The sequence below is a fragment of the Mustela erminea genome, chromosome 18 (genome assembly GCF_009829155.1).
Source record: "Mustela erminea isolate mMusErm1 chromosome 18, mMusErm1.Pri, whole genome shotgun sequence".
Classification (NCBI taxonomy): Eukaryota; Metazoa; Chordata; class Mammalia; order Carnivora; family Mustelidae; genus Mustela; species Mustela erminea.
In genome coordinates this window covers 21,849,832-21,864,856 of record NC_045631.1, presented here as the reverse complement: position 1 = coordinate 21,864,856, position 15,025 = coordinate 21,849,832, and the positions used below count along the sequence as shown (strand labels likewise).

Genomic DNA, 15,025 nt, shown 5'->3' with positions numbered 1-15,025 from the left:
CACTAGAGGCCGTGCCTCAGTGCCCAGCACCAGGAGCACACCCTAGGCTCGCTTATTCCAAAACCCAACACGGCCCTCCTCCGCTCCGGAGCTCCAAACCCAACAGCTGTAGAGCGGACACTCCCCGGCCTATAACTGCACCTCTGCGCTGGGCAAGGGCCTGCCTCCCTACCCAATGCTCGGATCCTCCTGACATCTCAGGACGAGGAAGAGGGAGGAGGGCCGCCGTCAATCCGTGACAAGAGAGGCGTCCCCTGAACTCGTGGAACAAGCTGAGCCCCAGGGGAGGGCTGGCCTGATGGCCTCAGAACAGTCTAGAAAAACAGTAGCTGCATCCAACTCATCCAGCAGGGGCCTTTCAGAAAAGAAGCCCCACTGTCCCAACCCGAACACCAGCCTCACCGTGGCCCAGCCTCGCGTCCTGTCCTCCCCGGCCTCCACGGAGCTGAGAACGAGGATGTCCGTACGCGCTCCTTCCTGCTGCGGCTCGGCCCTCCCCTCCCAGACCTCGGGCCCCCAGTGCCTTAAGGAGGCGGTGGCAGCTTTAAGTCCAGCAGGGAGTAGGCGAAGATGTTCCAGAAGACAGCGAACAGAACAAAGACCGTGTACATGGTCACAAAAATCCACCACAGGGACTGGTCCTGTAGCCTCTGCTCGTAGTTCCTCAAGACCACCACACCCAGCGTGATCCCCACAGCCACGCCGCCCAAGTGCGCCACAAAGCTCGGGTGAGGGCACGGAGGGTAGGCCGATGGGTGGAACCGGAGCCACACGGCCCGCCCGAACTCCATGCTCACTGCAAGGGAAGGAAGCACAGGGAAGTCACAGCAGGGCCGCTGGGCAGGGGCGAGAGGGCTTGCACGCCATCCATCCACCCGTGAATTCATTCACTACCCACTAGGCCGAGCACTGTTTGTTCTCTGCCCTGCAGACAGACAAGTGAAAGACAGACGAACCCCTGTTCTCCCAGGGCTTACAGGTCTGGCAATTAACCAGCATCAATTACACACATCAGATAATTCCAGTAAGAAAAATTCTAAAGGGAGTAAAAAAAAAAAAAAAAAAATTAGGTAATTTTAAATCAATGCTGGGTGTGAGGAGGGGGGATTCCTTAGTTTGGGGAATCAGGCAAGTTCTCCCTAGAGACGGGAAGTGTGAGCAGAGACATGATTATCAAGAGAGGACCCTAAGAAGAGAAGTCCAGGCAGATGGGAGAGCTTGTGCAGAAACCCAGAGACCCTGACGGCCCTGCGTTCCTGAGTACGGGAGGCTCAGTTTCCCCACTTGTAGAGTGCCAGGCTACACTGTGGGAACATTAATAACTCCCATATGGGCTAGCATATTACAGTTTGGACAATGTTTTCATGTATTCTCTCAAAACCCTTAGAAAAGCCCTCAGAACCAGTGCTTTTGTGATTGGAACGAAGGGATGGAGGGGGGAAAGGGCAAAAAAGAAATGGGAACACAAGACGCCAAAAAAATCCTGAAATTTAACTCCTAACAGATGCTAAAATGCCCCCATCTTAACCTCCAGTTCATTCTTCTCGCCTGAACTTGTTGGGTCAGCCAGTCCCATGGGACGCACTCTCTCCAAAGGACAGGGGCTTGGAAACGGCCATCTCACCCCCCACCTCCAAAGAACACTAGGGGCAGGCATTCTTATCCCCATCTTGCAGATGCACAAACCAAGGCAAATTTGACAAGGGAAAGAAAGTCCTCTGCAGGGAATCCTGTACCTGGTCAGTTACCATTTAATTAACCAGCGTGTCTCTCTCCACTGTGGCCACCGAGGGGACACCCAAGAACCTCCAAGGATGTTCTTTTTCCCTGGGGCTTGCCTCATCTTCTGGCCTGGGCCCTGCAAGTCCAAGGATGGCCGATAGATGGCAGGAGAGGAGCAGTCAGGGAGCACTGAGGCCTCCCTGACCCTTCCCCAGGCCCTGGGCGAGCCTTCTGCCTTTGCACAGCAGGCCCTGGGGGCCATAAAGGAGGTCTGAAAGACACTGGTCCCCTGCTCCAGAACGGCATTCTAGTTTTTATGATGCTTTGAATTGGATGTTTTTAAAATATCAAGACATGGGGTGCCTGGGTGGCTCAGTGGGTTGAGGCCTCTGCCTTCACCTTGGGTCATGATCCCTGGGTCCTGGGATAGAGACCCTCCTCCGGGCTCTCTGCTCAGCGGGGAGCCTGCATCCCTCACCCCCCCACCCGCCGCCCTGCCTGCCTCTTTGCCTACCTGTGACCTGTCAAATAAATAAATGAAATCTTTAAAAAAATAAATAAATAAACCATCAAGACTCAAGCTTCTCCTCCCTTCCTTGCACACAAATTCAGAGTCTGAGCAGACAGGGAAGCTATGCTCACCCTGGCTCAGAGAGTCTGTGGGCTTCAGAGCGAGGGGTGTGCATGAGGATGGAAGTGCGGTCCTCACAGGCCCATTCCCCTGCCCGTGGCTGTTCTGGCTCACCTTCCTCTTCCAGGTGGTCACAGGTGGATGGGGACAGAGGGCCCAGGGGCTCCAGCCCAGCCTGGCTTAAGTGTGGGCATGAGAAACAGCACGGGAGGCTCTGAATTCTGCCTCTGTCACCTCCAGCTGGGTGGCCGTGGGCAAGGAACATGAGCTCCAGTGTCTACCTGCAAATCTAGCCTTGTAGAAAACACCCTCTCTACAACCATGTCCTGAAGACTGAATGAGAGATCATGGGTCCCCTCCTCTCTTTCTGCCTGCATGGCATCTTACCTCCTCCCACCTCAGAATAAGCCTCTTGTAAAGCCTCTGGTCTCACTCCCCACCTCCAGCAACTCCACGAATAGTCTCGTGAACTCAAATCTGCCAGTGACTCTCCTCTTTAAAGCCCTCCAGCGCCCTCCCAGTGCATCCAGGATGAAGGCCAACCTTTCTCTGCCTTTTAATGCCCTCGTGACCTGACTCCAATGATCTCTGATCACTAACACACACAGTACTAAACCTCACATCACTTGCCAGCTGCCTTGGCAAGCCACGGCCGTGACCCTTTCCCGCACCTGTGGTCTCTGTTCTTGCTGCATCTCTGCCCGAAATATCTCCTCTTGTACCTTGTCTCTGTGGTGAACACCTGGCTGTCTTTGACACTCGAAATGACCTCTGCAGGCAGAACTGACTTCTCCCAACTAGGGGCCCATCATACCCTGTACACGGGGGTTTGTGGATTAGTTACAGTCTGTTTACCTGCTGAACAGCGTGTGTGTGTGTGTGTGTGTGTGTGTGTGTGCGTGCGCACGTGTGCAAGTACGCACACGCCCATGGTTTATCTGGGGAAGGAGTTTTTAGTTTCTAACAGGAGATCTCAAAGGACAGACTCCATGACCCAAAAGGTTATTAAGAAGCTATTTGTCTTGAGACAAACCTTTAGCGACTCTTAACTCCAGGGAACAAACAGGGTTGCTGGAGGAGAGGGGGTGGGGGAGGGGTCACTCGGTGATGGGTGTTAAGGAGGGCACTGGGTGTCATATGCAACTGATGAATCACTGACCTCCTCCCAAAACTAATACTACACTGTATGTTCAATAATTGCATTTAAATAAAAAATTTTTAAAAAGAAGCTATTTTTCTTGAGCGGGGTGCTGGTCACCGGGCTGGACACCCATCCTATATTTTAGTATACGTCAACATGCAGTTTAAGAAAGGTGAAGCGGTGGCAGAGTGGGCCAGACTGCTCTCAAACCATCCCGACTTTGTCACACTCTGATGGCACGTTTGCCTTTTTTTCTTGACCACTAAGGCCTCAAGGGCGGGACTGCACCGCCGTGCTATCCTCCAGGCCTGGCGCTGGCTCCGTCCCCCTGGGCCCGCCCTGCCCGCACTTACTGCAGATCAAGGCCACAGCCATCCGCAGCAGCTTGAATTGACACTTCATGCCTGACCAGTTCTAGGGGAAAAGGAGAAAAGGCCGTTAGTTCCAGATTGGTCCACACCTCTAGGGATGGATCTGACTTCTGAAAACTGAACACTGGGTGGCTCAGGCGGTTCCGCGGGCTGACTCGTGGCTTTGGGGCTCAGATCATGATCTCAAAGGTCTTGAGATCAAGCCCCATTTTCAGAGCTCCTGGCTCACCAGGGAGTCTGATTAAAGATTCTCTCCCTCTGCCCCTCTCCCCTGACTCACGCTTACATTCTTTCACTCTCTCAAATAAATAAATAAATCTTAAAAAAAAAAAAAAGTCTCCATTAAGTCTTGAATGAGGTTGCTGTGAGCAGATCACCCCAGCATGAGATTTCAGACAATCATGAACTTATTTATTACTGACAAAAAGCGCTTGAGGGGAGCCTGGGTGGCTCAGTTGTTAAGCGTCTGCCTTTGGCTCAGGTCATGATCCCAGGCTCCTAGAATCGAGCCCCACAACCTGCTTCTCCCTCTCCCACTCCCCCTGCTTGTGTTCCCTCTCTCGCTGACTCTCTGTCAAATAAATAAAGTATTTTTTTAAGATTATTTATTTATTTGACAGACAGAAATTATAAGTAGCAGAGAGACAGGCAGAGAGAGAGAGAGGAAGAAGAAAGCTCCCTGCTGAGCAGAGAGCCCGATGTGGGGCTCAATTACAGGACCCCGGGATCATGACCTGAGCCGAAGGCAGAGGCTTTAACCCACTGAGCCACCCAGGCGTGCGCAAAGTATTTTTTTTTTTAAAGTGCTTGAGCTGGGGAGCCTGGATGGCTCAGTGGATTAAAGCATCTGCCTTCAGCTCCGGTCATGATCCCAGGGTACTGGGATTGAGCCCCGCATCGGGCTCTCTGCTCGGCGGGGAGCCTGCTTCCCTTCCTCTCTCTCTGCCTGCCTCTCTGCCTACATGTGATCTCTGTCTGTCAAATAAGTTAATTAATTAATTTTTTAAAAAAGTGCTTGAGCTGTAGTAAAGGAGTAAGAGAATCCAGATCTGAGGAGAAGAGGGCCCTGTCCCCTCTACGTGGGCAGACCACCCCCGAGAGCGGCGGTGATTACTGGGTCCCACATTTGCAGAAGGGATGCAGCGCAGCAAACCAAGCTAAGTCAAAGCAGAACCGTCAGGATGATAAAGAAATCAAAATCTGTTATTTGTTATGCTCCACAAATAAGTGAAACCATATGATAATTGACTCTCTCTGCTTGACTTATTTCACTCAGCATAATCTCTTCCAGTCCCGTCCATGTTGCTACAAAAGTTGGGTATTACAAATATCATGGAGGACAAGGGGTGTTAGAGAGGAGAAGGGAGTTGGGGTAAATTGGAAGGGGAGGTGAATCATGAAAGACTATGGACTCTGAAAAACAATCTGAGGGGTTTGAAGTGGCGGGGGGCTGGGAGGTTGGGGTACCAGGTGGTGGGTATTATAGAGGGCACAGATTGCATGGAGCACTGGGTGTGGTAAAAAATAACGAATACTGTTTTTCTGAAAATAAATAAATTAAAAAAAAAAAAGAAATCAAAATCTGGCCTATAGACATGGGTGGAGAGAAGACACTAGGGGTCAAGCTCACTGTTGCCGAGTATCAAGTGAGTCACAGTAAGGACAGGGCACATTCAGTGTAACCTGAAAGCGGAAAACTCCATAGATGAAAACTTCAGGGATTTTTTTAAGCTCAGGATGTTTCCATTTCTAATTAGGGGATGGAACATTCCATCTTGGGGAATTGCGAGTTTCCCATCACTGAGCGGTTCAAACAGGGGCTTGACATCCCTTGGAGGAGATGCTCTACTTCTTTCAAGGCACTGGAAAAGGGGGGAGCCAGATGGCCTTCAGACAAACCCTTCTTTCCCCTGAGAACCTCAGAACACTTTGAACCTCCAAAGCAGATAAACAGGACAATTATTCACCTTACAAAAGGATTTTTCACTTTACAAAAGACTTCTCCACGGGGTTCCTTTGAGGAGCTCTCCCGCAGTGAATTCAAAGCGCCATTCCCTTTATACAGGTCCCCCCCACACACAGATCCAGTCTGGAATCTTCCTGGAACACATCGGCCCTAGGGAAGGAGGCAAGCGTGCGCAGCCAGGGGCTTCTGCTCCCTCCCACCCACCCACTCGGTCTTTGGCGCCTGTCCCAGGTCCAGCTGAGGGCACCTCTCGCACTCCTTTGATGGCGGGGGAACACATGTGTTCAACGTTCCCGGGGCCCTGCGCCCTGGCACATACAGTAATGTTTATGGGAGATTTGATGGAGCAAGCAAGATGCAGGGCAGCTGCCAAAAGGGGGACGAGGTCCTGCAGGAGATGCTCGGTGTCCCATCGCCTCCCTTTTCCCCAGGATTTATCACTGACCAGCAAGTCCTCATCACAGAAGGTGAAGTGGGCGACATGCGGCCCCTCTTCAAGTGGGGAAGTCTCATCTTGGCTTGCTGACATGTTCTATGCTAACAAGCAGATGGCGGGCAACATTGTCACCTGCTGGTGGCTGTCCATAGAGAAGCCCCACCAGAAGACGGGGAACCAAACAGGGGCTGGTGCCCTGCACTGGATCTGGCAAACCAGCTGAACCCAGTTCAGCCGACTGATGGCGGGCGGCCCCTCAGCTCCCCCAGGATGAAACCCTAGGATGGGCAGGTGCTTGGGAGTCACCTGCCAGACCGTCTCCTCCCAAAGGTGACACCTGCCGCCAAGCCACAGACAAAATGGCCCTCCCACTGCTGGGGTACCCCTGGAGCAGCCCTGGGAATGGGGGGGTCTAACCATTGAAAAATCCTTCCTGCTATGGTCCGGCCAGGCTTTGCCTCCCTGTGATGTCCACCCATGGATCTTAAGTCTCTCCTCAAAGTGACACCTATGTTCATAGCAGCATGAATCACAATAACCAAAAGAATGTAGAAGCAAACCAGTGTCCACAGATCGGTGAATGGAGATTCAAGGGAATAGGATGCACTTTAAGAGAAAGGAAATAATGACATATTGTAACGAACAAACCTTGAAGACATTACGCTAAGTGACATAAGCCAGTCCCAAAAGGACAAATAATGTCTGTATGAATCCACTTTCTATGAGACACCTAGAGTGGTGGGAATCACAGAGACAGCTTGCCAGGGGCTGGGGGAGAAAGGAATGGGGAGTTTAAAAGATACAGAGCTTCGGTTTGGCAAGGGGAAGAGTTCTAGAGAGAGACGGTAGTGATGACGGCCCAACAGCAAGAATGTACTCACCACCACCAAACTGTATCCTTAAAAATGGGGAAGACAGTCAATTTGATGCTATGGTATATTTTACCATTAAAATCAAACGTGATACAGTTTCCAATGTTCCTTTTCCTCCTCATAAAAACCCTCTAAATGAACATCTATCTTCCCTAAAGACAATGTCTCTTTCACTGTGTTCTGAGTGATAATATCAGGCAAAGTCAGTCTAGAATGTGTTGGCTGCTCTGTCCTTCAGCTGGGGTCCATGCCCCCTTCAGGCCCTATCTGGGGCCTGTCTTCCAAAACAGCCTCCAGGGCGCCTGGGTGGCTCAGTTGGTTAAGCTGCTGCCTTCGGCTCAGGTCATGATCTCAGGATCCTGGGATCCAGTCCCGCATCGGGCTCTCTGCTCAGTGGGGAGCCTGCTTCCCCCTCCCTCTCTCTGCCTGTCTCTCTGCCTACTTGTGATCTCTCTCTGTCAAATAAATAAATAAAATCTTAAAAAAAAAAAGGGGGGGGGCGCCTGGGTGGCTCAGTGGGTTAAGCCGCTGCCTTCGGCTCAGGTCATGATCTCAGGGTCCTGGGATCGAGTCCCGCATCGGGCTCTCTGCTCAGCAGGGAGCCTGCTTCCCTATCTCTCTCTCTCTGACTGCCTCTCCGTCTACTTGTGATTTCTCTCTGTCAAATTAATAAATAAAATCTTTAAAAAAAAAAAAAAAAAACAGCCTCCATATCTTTGGTCTGGTAAGGCCACGGGTGAGGAGGCTCAGAACTCCTTTTTGGCTGGTGTCTTCATTTGCAAATCTGGGGTCACATTAGTACCTACCTCAACTACCTACCTCACTGGGTTGTGAAAGTAAAGTGAATTCATACGCATAAAAGCACCAAGGACATTGCCTGGCATGGGGAAAGCATCAGGTAAATGTCTGGTCTTCTCATTGAGACCTGAGGCAAAGGCAGTGGGTTTGCTCTGCCTTTCAAAGGTCAAAGGACCTCTGAAAACTTCTGAATGACCTTGGACTAGCCGGGCAGCTCCGGCCTCACCAGGCTCTCCAGGCCAGCCAGCTCCTTTTATAATCGCTGCTTGGCCGTACAGGCATTGGAATTGGCCAGGGTGAACTCAGTCCCATCTCCAACCCTGCACTTCAGTCAAACAAGAGTCCAGGAGGGCTGGTTCAAGGTCACAGTAAGTTAATGTTGAGATGGGTAGGGCCCTCAGCCCAGGGCTCAGTCTGCCCCCACTTTGGAGACAGGATCACGCTCTGCCTGTCCCTGCTGGCTGCTCCAGCTGCCCCCAAAGCTGAGTGAACGTGGGTCAATGACTCGTCTCCCAGAGGCTGAAGGGCTACACCACAGTCACCCCTTCCCACCAGCTGCTTCGTTTCCCCCCGACCCATTATTCCCTCCAATAAAATGCACTGCAGTGAAACAACAGGAGAAAAGAGAATCTCCCCACAGCCAGCACTGCTGCTATAAAAGGGGAAGCCCCAGGGAACACACATCTTTTGCAAACCCTTTTCCTGTTTTTCTCTCCCAGAGCCTGGCAGGATGAGCAAGAACCCACCCTCAGCCAACAAGGTGGTGACCAGTCCCCTAGGCATCTTGGGATCTCATTCACCAGGCCGGTTAAGAGAGCAAAGGCTGAAACCCAGGCAGGGAGCTTGATGGCTTTATATATCCTGGTAGAAACGACTTCCAGAAAACCCAGCACAAGGAAAGGGAGAGCGTGACACAGATAAATTAGGGAATGATTACTTGTCCTACCAGAGGATTTTTGTTAACAAAATGAGCCTTATAACATAGAGATCTCAGCTGTCTTTTAGACAACCATCTTTCTTGGTGCTCTGACGATAGGGTCCTGTTGCAAAAACTAAGATCTCAAACATTTTTAGGGAAACATCTATCATATGGAGCGAAGTGTAAGTAAACATCTTGTATATTTAATACTGGAACTCTGGCCTGTGGGACCTAGCAAAAAGCAATTAATAAATTATTCAATTTGTGTATCTTTATACTTCTGGCATTTTAAAAAAGATTTTATTCATTTATTTATTTATTTCAGAGAGAGAAAGAGAGAGTGTGTGAGCACAAGTGGGATTGGGGGTCATGGACAGAGGGAGAGGGAGAAGCAGGCTCCTCACTGAACAGGGAACCTGATGTGGTGCTCCATCCCAGGACCCTGGGATCATGACCTGAGCCGAAGACAGACGCCCAACCAACTGAGCCACCAAGGTGCCCATTAGAATATTTTTATGAATGGGTGCCTGGGTGGTCCAGACGGTTAGGTATCTGCCTTCAGCTCAGGTCATGACCCTAGGGTCCTGGGATCGAGTCCCCCATCAGGCTCCTTGCTCCTTGCGGAGCGTGCTTCTCCCTCTGCCTCTCTCGCTCTCTCTCTGTCTCTCATGAATAAATAAGTAAAACCTTTAAAAAAAAGAATATTTTTATCAAAAATAAGACATGCTTTCATTTAAGGCAGAATCTCTCAAACAGCCCTGAGAATAGAAACATTCAACACATTTCTATTTTGTATCTGAAGTAAAAAGGACACATTTTCTCATTGTTCTCTGCAGATAACAGGCAACACTGATAAATACAAAAAATTACATGTATTTAAGGATCTATGCACACATGCACACATATACGCACATGCAGATGTGGGCACACATGGGATCTCCGGGCATCTATCCTTTTCATGTCTTTCTCACAGCGACCTTGTGGAGAAGAGGTTGCCGATGAGGGAGAAGCAAAGGAACTCATGGCTCTTAAGATGGTGACAGCAGGACTCAAATCCAGAATTTCTGACTGTTGTGCTCTTTCTCCCGTCTGTCCTGACATGGCAATTTATTGTGCGTGCATGTACAAACACACACACACACACGCACACCAAATCTTCATTTGGCAATTTAAAATACTAGCATATCTTTTAGATGGAGCCACACGGAATTGACTGCTTCTGGCCCACAGAAACGGCCATCTTTTAGCATTTGTCCTAACACATCTTTGAAGCACTGGGCTCTGGGCTAATGTGGGTAAAGGCAGCGGCCTCTTGGGAAAGGCAACCAATCTTTCTAATGAGAACATGAGGTATTTTTTTGTCACCATCAAATAAGCACCGCACAACTTTCTAGGGAAAGGCTCCCGGACGTCACGTCACGCCCTGGGGATGGCCAAGCTCTCAGGGGGCCAGGGAAAGAAAGCTGTGTCCTTCTAGAAGGGCAGTGGACTCTCGGGTAGGACTGCTCATCTCCACCACCACGGGCCACGGACTACTTGCCAGAAAGACGCATAAACGGGAACAAAACGGCTTTCACCCCTCCCTCCTCAACCGCTAGGCCTCACCCCACGGTTTTCGGGGTGCTCTGCCCACACCGCGGGAACGTGGGAGGCCTCAGGGCCGTTTCCCACGCGGCAGGGAAGGGCAGGGAGACAGGGCGCCTTCACAAACTCGTGTCTGCGTTTCTTAGTTGTGCTGCTCGTCCCCTCACACACATACAGGTCCTGGGGGGAAGGAGGGTGTGTGAGCGGTGCTGGCCCCTACAGAAAGGAACTGGGGCAGGGGGAGGGGGAGCGGCGGAGGTGGAATTCAGGGAAAAAGCTGTGTCTGGGGAAAGCTGTGGCACTGATACAGAATGACCCATTTAAAAAGGGCCATGTGAGGCAGCCCCGTGCTGTCAGGTTCCTCAGCAGACCAGCCGTGTGTGTGTGTGTGTGTGTGTGTGTGTGTGTGTGTGTGTGTGTGTATGCGCGCGCGCACGCATGTGTGCACGCACGCGCGTGTGTAATCGCACGTGCGCAAATACACATTGGCTCATCCACGCGAGCTTTCCCACACCTGCTGGCTCTCTCCAAGTGCTCACGTGAAGTTGCCAAAAGTCAGACAAGTAGCAAGGGCTGTCAGTGTCTGTCTGTCCGTCTCTCCCCTCCTCCCCTTTTCTTTCCCTCTGTCCCTCTCCTGCTCTCTCTCTCTCTGAAGGTAAAAAGGGACTCCGATGAAAAGAAAGGGATGGTGTGTTGAGCCGGGCAGGTTACAGTGGCAATAATAAAGAAACGGGAGCATTTAGGAACTTCAGACTGTTGTAACTCAGCATTCACACATCCGCCATGTGGGTGAACACAGCGACGGGGGAGGGAGGTGAGAACAGGAGGACCCTGGCGGGAAGCTACGCCTTCTCGAGACACTGTTCATTCATTCTTTCCTTCTTTCATTCAAAGTTTACTCCGAGGGTGGCGGGGGAGGGGGCGCCTGGCTGGTTCAGTCAGCTGAGCACCTGACTCTTGATCTCCTGGGTAGTGAGTTCGAGCCCCATGCTGGGTGCAGAGATTGCTTCAAATAAGAAAAAATTTTAGTCAGCACCAGCTACCATTTGTCCAGCCCTGTGCCAGGCACTGGGGATGAGTAAGATCTGGACCCTGCCTAGAGGCCCCCTCCTTCCAACTGCCTCTAAAACGAGGACTATGGCCTCCTCTGAGACTATCAGACTGATTCCAATATAGCTTTACTTTATCTCATTTATCACCTATCATCCCATTTCACACATGTAGAAACTGAGGAATAGCACAGTTAAGTAAGGTGCCCAAGATCCCTCTTCAGGAAGCAGGGAGGCAGGATTCAGATCTAGGCTGACCGTTTTCAGAGCCTGCGCTCTTAACCGTTACCCTAGAATGCCTCTCAGGAAAAGGCAAAGAAGAGCATGGGGAAGGCAGGGGCAGTGTCCCACCACAGTGAGAGGCTGGTGTAAGGGAATGACACTCGAATCATTGTCAGGAGCCCGATTCAAGTCCTGATTTTGCCACTAGGGTCAAGGATTGTTACAGTTTTTAAAGTTGTTTTTTTTTCTTTTCTTTTTTTTTTTTTTTTGTAAAGTAGGTTCCACGCACAGCATGGGGCCCAATGCAGGACTTGAATTCATGACCCCAAGATCACAATCTGAGCTGAGATCAGGTGTTGTATATTAAGGGGCACCTGGGTGGCTCAAACAGTTGAGTGTCTGCCTTCAGCTCAGGCCATGATCTCAGGGTCGTGGGATCGAGCCCCACATCAGGATCCTAGCTCAGCGGGGAGTCTGTTTCTCCCTTTCCCTGTCCCTTGTCCCCGCTTGTGCTCGATCTCAAATAAATAAATAAAATCTTCATTTTTTAAGATTTTATTTATTTATCTGACAGACAAAGATCACAAGCAGGCAGAGAGGCAGGCAGAGAGAGAGGAAGGGAAGCAGGCTCCCTGCTGAGCAGAGAGCCTGATGCGGGACTTGATCCCAGGACCCTGAGATCATGACCTGAGCCGAAGGCAGCGGCTTAACCCACTGAGCCACCCAGGTGCCCCAAATAAAATCTTTAAGAAAAAAAAAAAAGAGTTGATATCTTCCCTGCCTCCCTTTCTTTTCTTTTCTTTCTTTCTTTCTTTTTTTTTTTTTTAGAGATTTTATTTATTTATTTGACAGAGAGAGATCACAAGTAGGCAGAGAAGCAGGCAGGGAGAGAGGAGGAAGCAGACTCCCTGTCAAGCAGAGAGCCCAACACAGGACTTGATCCCAGGACCCTGAGATCATGACCTGAGCCAAAGGCAGAGGCTTAACCCACTGAGCCACCCAGGTGCACTCTTTTTTTTTTTTTTTTTTAAAGTAAACTCTAGGCCCAAAGTGGGACTTGAACTCATGACTCCAAGATCAAGAGTCATGTGTTCTACCAACGAAGCCAGCCAGGAGCCCCTACAGTAACACTTTTTAAAGTCAAGTGGGAAAGGGATAGAATTAGAGAAATGGGTAATTTCATAGCTAAGAAGGAAAAACCATGAATCAAATATGGAAGGGCTCTGTTTGAAATAAGCCTGCAGAAAGTGAGGAGTGTCTGTGCCCCTGCTATCAGCCAGGTCTGCCTGGCATTTCTGGGCCTGAGCTGGGGAGCACATGGGAACTGAGGCGTGGAAGGGATGCCCAAGATGTTGGGATGTTGGGACAGGAGGTGCTCACCATCACAATGTTAGCCAGATGGGCAGAGACAAGCGCATACACCCCTCCAGAGGAGCCCACGACTGGAGCCGTCATGTCAGCCACAGACACCGCCAAGGACCCTGGCACAGAGAGATCGGTTATTTAAGGGTGCTGGAGGGAGTTCCCTGCCCCTGCCCCAGGCATCCGGCAGCCTTGGGGGTAAGGCTCCGGAGCAAAAGGCTCCAGGTCCTCTTCCCTTCATCCCACGTTGTCCTGGAGCCCCCTAGAGGCCTCATTTATGGGGAAAAGAACCATTTTATTCAGACCTCTCCTTTTATAAGAGTTCAGTGGACAGAAGCTATCACCTGTCTGTCAGTGCAGCCTCTGCCTCACCTGGTATCACCTCAGGGTTCTGGGCAATAATAAATAGTAGCAGAGGGGAGCCTGGGTGGCTCAGACAGTTATGCGGCTGCTTTTGGCTCAGGTCATGATCCCAGGGTCCTGGTATCGAACCCTGCATCAGGCTCCTTGCTCGGCAGGGAGTTTGCTTCTTTCTCTGCCTGCTGTTCCCCCTGCTTGTACGCGTGCTTTCTCTCTCTCAAATAAATAAATAAAATCTTAAAAAAATAAAGAAGAAGTAGCAGAAGCAGCTGCCACGGATGAGCACCACGGATCAGACACTGGCCACATGCTTTGCACACATCGACCGCTTTAACCCTTGGAGGAGGATGGTAGTGGCCACACGGCAGAGTTGAGGAGACTGAGCCCAGAGCCACTCAATGAGAAGGGCTGGAAGCAGGTTGTCCAGCTTTGTGGACACAAGGCCCGTGCTCTTGGCCTCGACAGCAGCCACTCCCCAAACTGATACAGAGGTCAACCTCCTCCACTATTGCTCCCTCCGCCGCACGTTGGCATCTAGAAACCTGCTTCTTGACATGGCCTCCAAACTCCCTCCAATCGAAATCACAAAAGACCAACAGAATCTCCAGAGCTGGGGGGTGGGGTGGGGGCGGGGGTTTCTCTGGTGGAAAAATGCCCTTGAAAAGTCCCAGGGAAGAGAGAGATGATGTCATACCCTCTGGGGGGAGAGGAAGATGGTCTGGGGGATGACCAACTTTTGTGCTGGGAGGGAAGCCGGGCAAAGAGGAGAAGGGAAATGTATTGTTCTGGTCTCATTTAAGTGTGATCAATGCTTTGGCTTCCAGGGAAGGACACGGGAGACTAAAAATAACCAGGAGGTAGAGCCCAGGGCTCAGAGGCTGGGAGGTGGCCGGCCTGGGTGAGTGTGCAGAAACCACCGCTGGAAAATGCCCGCAGGCTGGAGAGCCAATTAGCCGCTGCCTGGGTGGAGACAGGAGAGACCGGCCAAACTCTGCAGCTGCTAGAGATGTGGGGGGTCTGCTAGTTAGGAGGAGGCTGGGCCCAGCCCAGGACACCTGACACCCTGAGCATGGTGAACCTCCATACCATCACCCACCTTCTCTCCCCGACAGGCCCCCTTGGACTTCTCTCAAGGTTCCGGGGCTCCCTGAGATCCTTCAAGTAAGAGAGCGACAGAGCACATTCTGGGCCTCAAGAGGGATGTGATCTCCCAGGAAAAAGCGCTGTCATGAACTGAGAAGTCCCAAGTCCTTCTCCCCTCCCAGGGTAACTATAAATCTTTCTTCTCCCCTTTCATGCCTTCCCTCTGGCTTTAATTAGGTATTGATCTATTGTCAGATAACTTTCTTTCTTTCTTCTTTTTTTTTTTACTGCCTAGCCAAAGGGTCAGCCATATATAACAGAAAAAAAAAAAAATTTCCCAGGATGGCAAGCAGGCAGGCAGTGGGATCTGCATGACAAAGGATTCCCACGCTCTCCTGGAGGCCCGCACAGCAAGGAAGGCTGCATTGCAGGGTTGCAGAGGGCTGGCTGCCCAAGCAGCTCATTAATTACCTTACCTCGTGGACAGAGAAAGCCCCAGCCTCCCGAGG

The 15,025-nt window shown here is 51.0% G+C and overlaps 1 protein-coding gene across 3 annotated transcripts in view; it reads right to left on the bottom strand.

Moving 5' to 3' along the window:
• Window positions 1-403: 403 nt before the first annotated feature.
• The window catches only part of RHBDL3 (rhomboid like 3), a 48,283-nt gene continuing 33,661 nt past the window's right edge, over window positions 404-15,025 (bottom strand). For all 3 annotated transcript variants that reach the window (XM_032321583.1, XM_032321582.1, XM_032321584.1), the window contains 3 exons: window positions 13,092-13,192; window positions 3,848-3,908; window positions 404-796 (listed from right to left, as the gene is read on the bottom strand). In XM_032321583.1, the coding sequence (XP_032177474.1) occupies window positions 525-796; window positions 3,848-3,908; window positions 13,092-13,192 (434 nt within the window). In that variant the 3' untranslated portion in view covers window positions 404-524. The remainder of the gene's footprint in view (window positions 797-3,847; window positions 3,909-13,091; window positions 13,193-15,025) is intronic.